Raw genomic sequence first — 15,457 nt, forward strand, 5'->3', positions numbered from 1 at the left:
AGTTAAAGGAAAGATAACAATGTATAATGGGTGAAAAGGTAACAACAAAAGAGAAGATGTAGCATTATTGTGAATTTTATACATCTATAACCCACCTCCACTTGGCATGCAATTATGAGTGATTAATTCATTTAATTTCTCCAGTCAATCAAAATTCAACATGTCCTTTCACTTGTCCACACACTATGGGCTAGATTTACTAAGCTGCAGGTTTGAAAAAGTGGGGATGTTGCCTATAGCAACCAATCAGATTCTAGCTTTCATTTATTTAGTACATTCTACAAAATGACAACTAGAATCTGATTGGTTGCTATAGGCAACATCCCCACTTTTTCAAACCCGCAGCTTAGTAAATCTAGCCCTATGTATGTTAGACCTGTCTTTGGTGTTTTACTGCTTAATTTGCCTTTTTACATACTTGTCAGGTGAGAAACACATACATGTCTTTCATGGACCTGTGAGTGTTCAGAAAAGCTGGGCCCTTGTCCTGAACTGACATCAGTGAGAATGCCACCCGTCAATTCACCGTGAATCAATGCCATGTGTGAGAATGCAGCCTATCAATTTACTATAAAACAGACAGGGTTGGGCTGGGCCAGACAGAAGAAGTTTATTTTGGGCCCGTTCAATGACCGGCCCAAGTCTCTATTGCTTGTCCGGGACCAGCCACCTACTATTATTGGCCGCGGATCCTTCCGATCCGTCCCCCCTCCCTCCCTTCTCTCCCCCTTCCCCTCCCCTCTCTCTCAGAGCCCCGGTGTCTCTGCACCTCTCTGGGGGTAATTCTATCTAGAGCGGGGCTTTGAGGTCTACTCCAAACTCAGGCTCCGTGACAGGCAAGTCAGATGCAAACAAGGATCAGTGTCCCAACCTAAAACAGTAGCACCTCTGGTAGGATAGAGGTACTGCAGGTCAGATACAAATTAGGATCAGAGTCCTAACATAATGTTAGAGGTGGTAAAAAATAATTTTGAGATTTCACAGCCTACTCAAAGTCTTTGGACCTCAAAATTGTCAATTACTGGAATTTAAATAACATGTAATTATAAAAACAATAGGATAAATTAGATATGAGAGAAATTGTGTAAATATTTGCGCAAATTAAGTTTTGTGGCAGAACAGGATGTTTCACAGAGATGTGACATCCAATGGTTCAATCTTTGAATTCCACTTTAGCTGCACCATTACACAGAATTAAATTCCCACTATATTTGTAATTTGTGCATTCCGTGGTATCTACCGTCTATGAATAAAGTTGAGAAGATGACAGTTGATTCATTTTGATTTGAGGTCTGGTTGGGTAAGGATTGGGATCATGTAAAGCCAAATTCTGCTGGTGAAACGCACTAAATTGCACAATCACGTGTGGTGTGACGGGAATATTTCGCAGAACAGTTTTTGAAACATTGCTCATCTTTAGATTAATAATATGTATTGTTTTTCTACACATGGTCCCAAGAGAATTGGGAGTCTGCCGCATTGACTTGTGTTGTTGTGTTGATCATACTGTACATTCTGCGTGACTAAAATAAACCAGAGGACTTGTGGCTTCTTGACAAGAAAGCAATGTCCGTATCATTTACCAAGAAAAACTTGGGCTGCTTGTTTCAGTACATGTTCCCTGTTAGTTAAGCTGCAAGTTCAGCAAACTCTCTCTGTCATTTTCTCTGATGCTTTGTCTGGTTATTTGTTTTATAAATTTCCAGTAGAACAAAAACGTTCCTGATTGAATAACCACAAAGGTAAGCTTTGGGTGAAGCTTGTATAAAATATCATCTGTCTTCAGTAATGTGAGCATATAGCAAGTAAGTGGATGTGTTTTATTGAGGCAAAGTAAGCTCTTTATAAACAGATATGCTATTTTATTTGTATAAAATAACAGCAGAATACATGAGTAACAATAATACTGTAATCATTTATTGTAGGCTATATTGCTACATCTGCTAAGTACTGAAATAAAATAAATACTAAATGTAACTATTAAGCAGTGATGACTGTACTTAGTATTAGGAAAACTTTTTCAAATAGTTTGACTTTTATAACAGCCTTGTATAATTTATAATGGCCTCCTGGCTGTATATGGTTACTGAATATGTTAATGACTTATAATACACTGTAAATTACAATAGAGGATAAATTATACTCTATATCTTATATTACTTATTTTATAACTGTGCCTACACAACTTGTTTATTCAATGTTTTATGTTATTTATTTATATTCACTATTATTTATCTTGTTTTGTTTATATTGTGCCTTTTGAAGATATTTAACTTTGATGGTGACTGTTATTAATCACTACATTAATGATCGGAAAACATCCCTGTTCTTTATAGTAAGTTGGTTGTAAGATGTTGTTTCCTGCTGTGATTTAGCCAATTAGACTGATACAGTGTAAACAAGACCTGTAGTTCAAAGTGATCTCACTCCTTCACTTCCACTCTAAAGTCCTGCATCTAATACCCCAAAAAACAAGCAAATAGTAAAGCTGGGTACACACTACAGAAATTTCGACCAACATTTTATGCCGAGCGATTTTACATGTGATCGATGTTCCGATCACTCGGTCCATGGACTGCATACACACTAGCCTTGTTTAGGACGATAAAGGGAAGAGCGGACGTCCCTTTAGCGACTTTTTACAGCCGTGTTGTCGTGAGCAATGACTGTAATTCACTGTTGTGGATCGGTCGGAAGTTTATACACACTACACAGCGGAAACAAGATTGGAACGAAAATATTAAATGGTACGACCAACCAAATGAGGCGATAATCGTCCATTTGGGCAGACTTTCGACCATCGTGTCACTGCACACACTGACCCGACTTTTGAACGAGCGGTCGTATGTCGGCTGATTCAGCCGGTTATTGGATGAAAACCGTGTAGTGTGTACCCAGCTTTACTTTGTAGGTGATTTGCCTTTTGCCAGTAAAACAAAATGAAACCGGATAACAAGGGAGAGATTAGAAATTAGTTTTTTTGGGGGTAGGTTTGGTTTCTAACAACTGCTGATACCTAAGAAAGCACCAATATACTGTAGCAAATACTGATATATTAGAAAGCATTGATATACTCTAGTGTCAAATCCTCCTAACATGAGCAGAGTCTAGAAGTACTGTAGACCTGTTTACACTTGGGGGAGGAAGTTAGCCAAGCACGTGAAGCAACTCTCATGTTACATGCCAAGTACTAATGTACAGTGAGAAAAACACAAAAACATGTCGCAGCTGAAATAACGTTTATGATGCTTTTTCCTGAGCACAGTACTGAAAAAAGTAATATATATTTTGCATTTTGTATAATACTCCATTGGTTCAACTCACAACATATACAACACATTGTTTGGAGTTAAAGATCATTTTTTTCTTCAGTAATAGTATTGTGTGAATTTTTAACATAGCTTTTGGATCATTTTTAACAAAGCTTTCTCCATTTGAGAGGTCACAAGGTCATTGAGTAATGTGTCAAAATGACAATAATATTGAAGCATGCGCCCATAGTCATTATAGGAAGAGGGTTTCCAAAGCTAAATTCATCTAGTTAATTGCTAGCGAGAAAAATGTATATCTGAATAACTTCTTTTTCCATACAGCTCTAATGGATTTGCCAGTACATTCCATACAGGGCTTGTTCACACAAATGCGTAGTATATTTGTAAAAAAAATACATGAAAAAAGTGTTCTTTAGACACATTGTGGAAACACCTTTTTATACATTTTCATGTTCCTTTCATTCGTTGCTCTTTTACTATGACAATGGATAGCACTGGTAGCGTGCAGTAATGCATAGGGAAAAGGCCATGCCGAGTTTTAAAATTTTAAATGTGATATAAAAATGTTAGTATGCAACGATAGGAGCAAGTCCTTAAGGAACTATTCATCCTATTTTTAATGTGCTTTTTCCTGTGTTAGTTAGTGGATGAAGAGTGCACTAACAGCAGAGAGGTGTGAACAAGTCTCTGTGAAAAGTGCCAGACTGTGGCATGAAGGGCCCATCGGGGGACTGCAACACAAGGGGCCCACCAGTGGGGGTGTGGCCGGCCATCATAGAGGCGAGACACTAGAGTGGGAGTGGTCAGCCCACAAAGGACAGCTAGCACCATAGTGTAGTATATAAAGAATGCAGTGTGTATATAAAGAGTACACAGTCTTGAGCTGCCCCTTTGATTGGGCAGAACAGTCACCAAAAATTGGGATTGTCCCACTAGACTCAGAACATTTGACAGACTGTCCTACCTGTTCTTGTCATTTTCACCACCTGAGCCTGCTGGTTTCTTTAGTTGCGGCTTGTCTGGATCCCAGAATGTTCGGGGCTTTTTTTTTTATAAAAAAATGGGTGCATTTAGAAAATTTCAACCAGCCCCAGTGTTAAACCAATAGGAAACACCATTAATACTTAGGCCTTCCTCCAGCCCCAACATTAAAGTAATAGTATTCCCATTTAATAAATAAACCTATTTCCCTCCCTCAAAACAGCCCCAGCAATAGATTATTAGCATTTGCGTATAATAAATATATCTATTTTCCGCAACTGTCACTGCCATTAAATAATTCATGTTTATATTTAATAAATAGACCTCATACTCCTCAAACTCAGCCTCATTTTAAATTAATAGTCCCCACTATAAATTTAAATTGCCCCACCATCACCCCACAAACAAAATAGCACCCATTAGTTAGCCACCACCTAACACACATTACATTTCCACAAGCCCGCTGTGCTATCACACACACATTACTGTGCCCCTTCATCACCATGCTGTGCCCCCTTATGATCACACTGCGCCCTCAATGCTGCTTAAGCTTCCCCCTTCTCCTGCCACCCCCCTTTATCACTCTGCTGCCATGCTGCTTCCCCCCCCCCTTCTCCTAGCCTCCCCTTCATCACCCTGTGCCATGCTGCTTTGGCCCCCCTTCACCACCCTGTGCCATGCTGCTTTGGCCCCCCTTCATCACCCTGTGTCATGCTGATTTGGCCCCCCTTTATCATCTTGTGCCATGCTGCTTTGGCCCTCCTTCACACTCTGCCCTGCTGCTTTGGCCTCCCTACACACTCTGCCATGCTGCCTTTGCTCCCCCTTCACACTGTGCCATCACTCTCTGCCATGCTGCCATTGGCCTCCCTTCACTCTCTGCCATGCTGCCTTTGGCCTCCCTTCATACTCTGCCATGCTGCCTTTGGCTTCCCTTCACACTCTGCCATGCTGCCTTTGGCCTCCCTACACACTCTGCCATGCTGCCTTTGCTCCCCCTTCACACTGTGCCATCACTCTCTGCCATGCTGCCATTGGCCTCCCTTCACTCTCTGCCATGCTGCCTTTGGCCTCCCTTCACACTCTGCCATGCTGCCTTTGGCCTCCCTTCACACTCTGCCATGCTGCCTTTGCTCCCCCTTCACTCTCTGCCATGCTGCCTTTGCCCCTCTTCACATTCTGCCATGCTGCCTTTGCCCCCCTTCACACTGTGCCATGCTGCCTTTGCCCCCCTTCACACTGTGCCATGCTGCCTTTGCTCCCCCTTCACTCTCTGCCATGCTGCCTTTGCCCCTCTTCACACCCTGCCATGCTGCCTTTGCCCCTCTTCACACCCTGCCATGCTGCCTTTGCCCTTCTTCACACTCTGCCATGCTGCTTTGGCCCCCCTTCACACTCTGCCATGCTGCCTTTGCTCCCCCCTTCACACTCTGGCTATGCTGTCTTTGCTTGCCCCTTGCTTCCATTTCATCACTTACCTTATCTATCGGCATCTTTCTTTTATTTTCTTCCCTTCTTCTGTCTTCTTTAATCTTGCGACTCCTCTCTGCGCTGTTCTTCACTGTCGTCATCATGCTCGACATTCAGTGCGGGCGGAGCAGAGAGGAGGAAGGAGGGGCACCGGTGGTGTGATCACTTGACCATGGGTTTTCTTGTTTGTTTGTTTGTTTTTTAAAGTGTCTGCTCCCCCCACCTAGGAAGAGAAGAGCGAGCAGTGTCGGGGCCTATCGGGGGATATCTGGGCTCCCTGGCAGGCCAGCCCGACCCTGCTTGTGAAGACTCATATATAAACTACATAATTTCTGTCACAGACTGAAAATAAACAATATTTAAGCCATACTTTCCAACTCTCCTGGAATGTCGGGTAGGTCTCCCGGTAGAGCTGGTAATTCTCCCACATCTGTTCACTTCCTAGTGAAGTGGGCAGATTTCAAGCCTCCATGATGCTATTCTCCGGGAATCGCATCATTTTGCCCCCCCCCCCCGGGTAAAATGATGAGTTTGCATTATTGCGCCATAAAATGACATGATTTACAGAGCCCCGCCCCCTTACACCCACCTCCACACCGAGACTCACGGAGGTCAATCTTCAAAGGTTGGCAACTATGATTTAAGCTGTATTTCGCTTTTTTAACCAATATAAACCAGGCAAAATACATACATTAACAAATCTTCTTGTGACCTGGTCTGAAATAGGCAAAGGTTCCAGAAGAACACTTAGGGGGAGATTCAATGGCAAGCTATGTGCCGCACAGACATCACCGCACGGCGGCGCACATTGCCAGCCATTGCAGTAGGAATCTCCAACATGTAGTGCGAGGAAAAATGAACGGAGATTCCTACCACAACATTGGCACAATGTGTCTCTGTGGATGATCCGGAGACAGATCACACTGAAATAATTCTCCCCCATAGAGGGGGATTTCCGCTGCCCAGAAACCCCTCCATGCTCAAATCACATGATAGTGCTCAAAAACGCCACTACCATATTGTGCAAGCATAACGGTATCAACTAGGCTGCAGCTTCTTTATTTAATATTGGCTCTTTCATCCCCATTGTCAAAGTTGCACTATTTTACAGCTGTGCCCCTGATGTCATGCCTCATCTTTTACTGGCAACATTTTTTTTATTATTATTTTTTTTTACCAGGACTCAGAGAGAGAAGAGGACGTTTTACTTCCATATTTTGCACCCTAAATTCTGGTGTGTATTATGCACTTAAGCATTTTATGCTGTAAAAAATATGGTATATATTTGGGTTGGAGGGTAGATAATAGTAGCGACCCTGGCACCACAAACAACAAATAAGCAGTCAGAAATGCTAGGTTAGATACCATTGGCTAGGTTAGATACCATTGCTTAATGAATAGGGTTTTGAGGCTGAGAGAGACCTTAGGTACTAAAGGTAAAGTCTAATTGGTATCAGAGGATTAGTAACCCTGATTTAGAGTGGTATAATCTGGGTACTAGGCTACTGGCAGGAAGATTGAGACTATTACACAAATTGTGAATCATTTTACATTTCACAATTTACATTGGCAATCCTAAGGCATATTTATTCCTGTTTCTATGGATTATTCATATGAGGCATTTAAATTAATTTGGTGGCTACAATTAAAAATGGGCCATAATATTATTTTACCATAGAGCTCCATATACATACTGCAATCCAGCTGTTCAGAATGACTATTGTGCAACCAAACCTGTTTACAACATTGCCCACACATAGAGGACCAGATTGAACAGATTTGGCCAGTGGGTGGGGCAAATGAAGGAATGGAAACGGCTCAATGTTTCCTGTTTTCCAAGGACTACACAGTCTGCAGCAATATCCACGTCTCTTGTAGACCAAGAGAACAATCTAATATTATTGTAATTATGTGGCTGCAAAAAGGTGTTGAATATTAAAATTATTTCCACTAAATATTTTTCTTTTTATCCTTTGTGACATCATCTTTATTTAGTCAATAATAAATACCAGGAGATATATTTACTAAAGTGCGGGTATGAAAAAGTGGAGATGTTGCCTATAGCAACCAATCAGATTCTAGCTGTCATTTTGTAGAATGTACTAAATAAATGATAACTAGAATCTGGTTGGTTGCTATAGGCAACATCTCCACTTTTTCAAACCTGCAGTTTAGAATATATACCCCCAGGAATCAGACTCAGTTGCTAATGTAATATAGTATAAAGCATGGCTTTCAACTATCTTGTCTGTTCTCATCTAGGGTCATGTTACATATGGAATACTGATATGCAATGTCCTATGAATATTACTAATATTCCTTTTCTCCTCCAGCTTAGGCCGTGAAAATCACCGAACATGTCGCTACCTTGGACTTTAATTTGCTCTAAGCAAAATGATGGGAAAAATGAAATCAACAAACTAGATTCCCAGAAAAAAACGGTGAAAAATCTAAATGATAAAATGAAGATGAAGCAAGAAATTACATTATTTAATGGAGTTTCCTTAATAGTTGGCAATATGATTGGATCTGGGATTTTCGTGTCTCCTAAGGGTGTTCTAATGTATAGTGAATCTTTTGGACTGTCCCTCTTGATCTGGACACTAGGGGGAGTTTTTTCCATGTTTGGAGCGCTGTGTTATGCAGAACTAGGGACATCGGTCATAAAGTCTGGCGCAAGCTATGCTTATATACTGGAAGCCTTTGGAGGATTTATTGCCTTCATCAGACTCTGGTCATCATTACTCATCATAGAACCTACCACACAGGCAATTATTGCAATTACATTTGCTAACTATATTGTACAACCAATCTTTCCATTCTGTGAGCCGCCCTATGCAGCCGTTAGATTGATTGCTGCAGCGTGTGTTTGTAAGTATAGATTTATAATGATATTTTTGTCATGTTACACTTTTTATGTACTTTACGTCTACTTTTTTTCTAAAACTGAAAACATGAGACCTCATCATTTTATTAAGCTAAATCAGAGAATACACTCTACTCCAACTCCACTAAATTCTTAACTTATTTAATTTATTATAAAGAAAAAAAAAATGAATAAAGATAGACTGCATTTAATTAAGGAAACAAACAAACATAAAAGCAACTTTTTTTTAACTGTCTGCGACTTCCCATTAGTAATAACAGACTTTGCCTGGCCTCATTGTCTTAGAGCAATTTATTGTGACTTTGATTGGACTCAGAAGACCTTTTTCACTCCTCAACTAAATTACTCATCTGTGTGTCCGCACTTTCAATGGGTTGGGGATAAAGCAACTTGAACCCAAATAGATCCTCAGAATATTCACAGCAGCACAGATTATTTCAGGCTATGAATGTGAGCTCTTGCAGGCAGCGGTGTCCACTTATGTCATTATATTAGTATGGACTACATATGATAACGTCGATAAGTCACTTACAAACCGCAAAAAGTGCAGACCTGCAATGCCTCTGTATGTGGAAAAGTATGTATAGTTGTCAGCCCAGCAGGGCCGTATTAAAGGAATGGAGGCCCCTGGGCTAAGGGGGCCTCCATTCCCCTGTGAGGCCCCTTTAGCCCCCCGCCCCAAGCACTTACCTCTTTCAGTCTCCTGTCACTGTAGTCCTTCTGCAGCACGCTGTAAGCTCCTTACTAAGGAGATGTCGTGAGAGTGAGACTCACGAGATCTCCTCAGTAAGGAGACTACTGAGAGCCGCGGAAAGACTACATTGACAGGCTCAGCAGCATTGATCGGGCTGGGGGCGCCCCCACCCTCGCACCGATCAATAATGCTGCTGAGCACTGTCAAGGGCCCCCTGGATGCCCGAGGCCTGTAGCCCAGTTAGACCTCGGGTTAATCCGGCCCTGCAGCCCAGTGACTACTTAATGGGCATGCCCATTTCATGCTCATTAGAACTGCCCACAGAAAGTCAATCTGCACCTAGCTTGTTGGATTTACAGACTGCCAGGAAAATGTGCATGGTGGAAAGAGTGAAATGTCACTTCGATGTCTAATCTAGCACTACTATATATCCAGCCCCTTTTTCAAGTAGATATTTTACAAGTTTCTCCTAATATACTGCTCAGTTTAGTTATTATTATTTATTTATAAAGCATGTTACACAACACTGTATGCAAATAATTTGCCTACAATGACATGCACCAGAAGGTAATTATGTTCCTGCCCAAATGAACTTTCAATCTATGAGGGCACACTTCATACATAATGTAGCAGAATAACAATTGTAGCAGTTTGCGGGAAAGTGTGTGGCTACTGTAAAGCAGAAGAATTAACAGCTACTAATAGCTTTTGGCAGCTCTACTTTTGGTGCAGTTTCCAGTTGTGTGGTGCGGTTGGAATGAGGAGAGACGTGGGAAGGTGGAGACATGAAAGATGAATTAGTCTTTGTGAAAGTCTACAGCTGCTGGCAACCATGGCTGAAACTCCTTCCCGTTCTGGATAAGACTTTTACTTTTGTGCTGGGTGGGTAGTCTTGTGGTCAGTAGAGGAGTGGTGCACCACTGGGCACCATAGCAAAGTTTGGACAGGGGAACGGTGATGCACTTTTCACCTCCTGGGCCCCCTCTACTGTATTGTGAGGGGCATCTGCTGAGTAGGCACGGTCCAGCGCATGCGCCCAGTGCGCATGCGCCGTACTGGAGATTACCTGTCTCTACGGCATCAGCACAGAGACAGGTAATCAGGAGGAATGGGGGCAGAGGCAATGATGGGCATCCTCACCTCCATGGCCAGTAGTCACTGCACCCCCTGTACCCACGATAGTTATAGCCCCGCTTGTGGTTAACTTTCAGCTGATTAGCTGTATGCCTGTTATATTTGTTTGGCCTGAGGCATAATGCTGGACACAGAGCCAGGACACTTATTGCACATGTTCACAGTAGCTGTGGGGACAGCTACTGCCACCAGATAGGCAGCAGAGATCAACAAGGGATGAACAGAGATTGCAGCATCAATGACAGTTGAAGTCAATGGTTCCAGCAGCTGAACTGAAATGGAATACATTAGATCTTCAAAACAACCCTGTGTGATGACACTCCTTGGCATTGCTCTTTAACATCCCACTGCCTTCACAAATTGTAAATTGCTTTATATTTGTGTGAAGTTGATAGTGAGGGAGGTACGCTCCAAGCTGATCTAAAGTGCAGCCATTTCTAACTGTTGTGTGCATGCCATTATTTAGTTGAAAGGAATGTCTTAAGTTAACCATGAGAGTGAGGGGACAACTTCACTTTATTTATTGCATGTGACCCAATTGCCAATAGATTAGTAGGTATTGCTTGGTAAGGATTTTCAGGGGTATAATACTATGACTCCTCCCAGGCATGAATGTATACGCCCTTTTTTTACTCAACATGCTACCAAAACTCTTATCCATTCTCTCATCATTTCCCATCTTGACTATTGCATCCTCCTCCTAACTGGCATTCCTGACACCCATTTTCCCACACTTCAATCCATCCTAAATGCTGCTGCAAGACTGATTTTCCTCTCTCACCGCTTTGCAAATTCCTACACTGGCTTCCTGTGTCCTCCAGAATCAAATTCAAATTACTCACCCTTACCTACAAAGCCCTCAACAACACCACCCCTGCATATATCTCAAATCTCATATCAAAATAATCCCCCTCCAGCCCTTTTAGATCCACTTCTGACCTGCGCCTTGTCTCATCTCTGGTGACCACCTCTCATTCCCGCCTACCAGACTTTTTCTGAGCTGCTCTCCACCTATGGAATTCCCTACAACGCTCGATAAGACTTCCCCTCAGCCTTCAAATCTTTAGACCCTCTTTGAAAACCCATCTCTATTTTAGAGATGACCTTACCTCCGATAACACTATTCACACTAATGCACCATCACAATTATCCCAGTCTCCACTCTGAGCCACATTTGTTCCTCTTGTTCCAGCTGTGCCGTCTTCCACTTAGAATGTAAGCTCTCTAATGAGCAGGATCCTCCATACCCTTTGTCTTCATGCCTCTGTTTATTTTGTCTACCTTGTATGTCCCTGTTCTATTTATGTCCTGTTTTCCCTATTGTATGGCGCTGTGGAGCACTGTGGCGCCTTACAAATCTACAATAATAATAATAATAATAATAATAATGGATGTGGGAAAAGCCACATAAGTGTAGGTATAGGCATGGTCATACCAATGGCGCAGCGACCTTCGGCTATTTGCCACAGGACAGCACCGCATTTCAGCACCTGCCTGGCAACAGAGGAAAGGGTCCCCAGCCGAGAGGAGCTAGGAAGCCAGAAATAAAGCAAAGAAGAACGAAAAAGCAAAGAAGCAGGCAAGAAGAGAAAAGAAAAACTTAATTATATTACTTCAGAGAGGACAGTGGAGGAGAGGTGGATGGAGAGGACAGTGGAGGAGAGGGGGATGGAGAGGACAGTGGAGGAGAGGGGGATGGAGAGGACAGTGGAGGAGAGGGGGATGGAGAGGTGGATGGAGAGGAAAGTGGAGAGGACAGTGGAGGAGAAGGGGATGGAGAAGACAGTGAAGGAGAGGGGGATGGAGAGGACAGTGGAGGAGAGGGGGATGGAAAGGACAGTGGAGGAGAGGGGGATGGAGAGGACAGTGGAGGAGAGGGGGGTGGAGAGGACAGTGGAGGAGAGGGGGATGGAGAGGTGGATGGAGAGGACAGTGGAGAAGAGGGGGATGGAGAGGACAGTGAAGGAGAGGGGGATGGAGAGGACAGTGGAGGAGAGGGGGATGGAGAGGACAGTGAAGGAGAGGGGGATGTAGAGGACAGTGAAGGAGAGGGGGATGGAGAGGACAGTGGAGGAGAAGGGGATGGAGAGATGGATGGAGAGGACAGTGGAGGAAAGGGGGATGGAGAGGACAGTGAAGGAGAGGGGGATGGAGAGGACAGTGGAGGAGAGGGGGATGGAGAGGACAGTGGAGGAGAGGGGGATGGAGAGGTGGATGGAGAGGACAGTGGAGGAGAGGGGGATGGAGAGGACAGTAAAGGAGAGGGGGATGGAGAGGACAGTGGAGGAGAGGGGGATGGAGAGGACAGTGAAGGAGAGGGGGATGGAGAGGACAGTGAAGGAGAGGGGGATGGAGAGGACAGTGGAGGAGAAGGGGATGGAGAGGTGGATGGAGAGGACAGTGGAGGAGAGGGGGATGGAGAGGACAGTGAAGGAAAGGGGGATGGAGAGGACAGTGAAGGAGAGGGGGATGGAGAGGACAGTGAAGGAGGGGGGATGGAGAGGACAGTGGAGGATAGGGGGATGGAGAGGACAGTGAAGGAGAGGGGGATGGAGAGGTGGATGGAGAGAACAGTGGAGGAGAGGGGGATGGAGAGGATAGGGGAGGAGAGGGGGATGGAGAGGACAGTGGAGGAGAGGGGGATGGAGAGGACAGTGGAGGAGAGGGGGATTGAGAGGGCAGTGGAGGAAAGGGGGATGGAGAGGACAGTGGTGGAGAGGGGGATGGAGAGGACAGTGGAGGAAAGGGGGATGGAGAGGACAGTGAAGGAGAGGGGGATGGAGAGGACAGTGGAGGAGAGGGGGATGGAGAGGACAGTGAAGGAGAGGGGGATGGAGAGGACAGTGAAGGAGAGGGGGATGGAGAGGACAGTGGAGGAGAAGGGGATGGAGAGGTGGATGGAGAGGACAGTGGAGGAGAGGGGGATGGAGAGGACAGTGGAGGAAATGGGGATGGAGAGGACAGTGAAGGAGAGGGGGGTGGAGAGGACAGTGGAGGAGAGGGGGATGGAGAGGACAGTGAAGGAGAGGGGGATGGAGAGGACAGTGGAGGAGAGGGGGATGGAGAGGACAGTGAAGGAGAGGGGGATGGAGAGGTGGATGGAGAGAACAGTGGAGGAGAGGGGGATGGAGAGGATAGGGGAGGAGAGGGGGATGGAGAGGACAGTGGAGGAGAGGGGGATGGAGAGGACAGTGGAGGAGAGGGGGATGGAGAGGGCAGTGGAGGAAAGGGGGATGGAGAGGACAGTGGAGGAGAGGGGGATGGAGAGGACAGTGGAGGAAAGGGGGATGGAGAGGACAGTGAAGGAGAGGGGGATGGAGAGGACAGTGAAGATAAAGGGGCTGTACAGGTTTTTTTTAAGAGGGTTGGGGGTTGGAGAGAAGAGCGGATTTCCATACTATAAAACAAAATCAGTAATTAAGTATAATTATTAAAATATAATCAGTAATATATTCAAAAGGGTAATGATGTTTTTATTAGCAATGATAGTCTATTAAATGTGGTGAAATATATAAGCTATTTGATTTTGGGGCTGGTGGGGAAAATAGGCCTTTTTGTTAAATGGGAATGCTATTAATTTAATGTCCAGGGTGGTGGGAGGAAATTAATCTACATAATAAATGGTAATTTTATTAATTTAATGTCAGGCTGCATTGGAGTAAGGATGGCTAATAATTAAACGTGGAGGCTATTTATTTAATGTTGGGGCTGTTGGGGTGGAAGGAGGCCAGTTTATTAAAAAAAATAAAGGTACTGAATTAATGTCCGGCTGTTTGGGGGGGGGGGGAGGTCTAGATTGTTCACTTGCTGCTCGGCTTTCCAGGAGATGAATATTAATTATCTCTTTTCCAACTAGAATCCCAACATTCCAAGATCCAGTCAAGGAGCAAGTGAGCTTTAGGCACCAGCAGGAGCACCAGGTAGTCAGAGCTAGGAGAGTGCCGCACAGAGTTGGAGAACTAGAGTTAGTACTTTCTGGCAGTATCTAATTCAAAATGTATATTTTTTTAATTAGCTTTTTTTTTGTATATGTCGCTGTAGTTATGCTGAAGGTGGAGAAGCAAGTGTAGTAGAGTAAAAATCCCTTCCAGCATTTACATACATACTCATTCCTAACTATTAGCAGAATAGATTTTTTTAGACAGATGGGATATGGGGTAGTTTGACGGCATGGATCTATACAGCAACGGCGTGCAGGGGCACTACAGGAAAAGAAGTCTAGGGGTGCAATAAATTAAATATGGGCCAGATTTATTTCTAATAAACCTAGGCATGAACGGCCAATATTTAGGTAGAAATACAATGCAAATTCAATTACTAAAAAGAAACATTCCTATACAGTTATATTTTGCTCATAATATGGATATCTGCCAATTAAAAAGTAAGAATAACATTACACCTTTAGAATTAATTATCTAATTTGTTTATATTATCACAGTAGTACATTGTTCAGGTGTAACCTGACAGTACTCTGCAGCTCTGTTAAAATGTAACTTCCATTAAGAAAAGCTTAAGCTGCTCTCACATCTTTAGGGCAGTGCCCAATGGAATCTGATTCAAGTAAAAAATCAGAGACAGCACTGATTTGAGCTACTGTGACATCATTGGTCTTGCCACTGTGTATATATACTTCAACCAATCCACACAATGCGAAGCATGCCTGCAAAGCTGTCAGTCACACTTAGGGCTAGATTTACTAAGCTGCGGTTTGAAAAAGTGAGGATGTTGCCTATAGCAACCAATCAGATTCTAGCTTTCATTTATTTAGTACATTCTACAAAATGACAGCTAGAATCTGATTGGTTGCTATAGGCAACATCCTCACTTTTTCAAACCCGCAGCTTAGTAAATCTAGCCCTTAGTCTGTTCTGTGAGAGAAGCATCTACTTTTTAACATGGCAACCTGCTGCAGAGGAGTGAAAAAGAGCATGATGAGCATATTTAGTTACATTGAACACTCCATATATATATATATATATATATATATATATATATATAATGAATATATATATATATATA

General features: G+C 43.4%; 1 protein-coding gene across 1 annotated transcript in view; it reads left to right on the top strand.

Annotated features, from left to right (window-relative positions):
* The first annotated feature begins 1,591 nt into the window (after positions 1–1,591).
* LOC142159135 (Y+L amino acid transporter 2-like) overlaps positions 1,592–15,457 on the top strand; it is a 35,411-nt gene continuing 21,545 nt past the window's right edge. Inside the window, exons 1-2 of the mRNA XM_075213759.1 lie at positions 1,592–1,742; positions 8,057–8,594. Of these exons, the coding sequence (XP_075069860.1) occupies positions 8,081–8,594 (514 nt within the window). The 5' untranslated portion in view covers positions 1,592–1,742; positions 8,057–8,080. The remainder of the gene's footprint in view (positions 1,743–8,056; positions 8,595–15,457) is intronic.

The sequence above is a fragment of the Mixophyes fleayi genome, chromosome 5 (assembly GCF_038048845.1).
Source record: "Mixophyes fleayi isolate aMixFle1 chromosome 5, aMixFle1.hap1, whole genome shotgun sequence".
NCBI classification, from domain to species: domain Eukaryota; kingdom Metazoa; phylum Chordata; class Amphibia; order Anura; family Limnodynastidae; genus Mixophyes; species Mixophyes fleayi.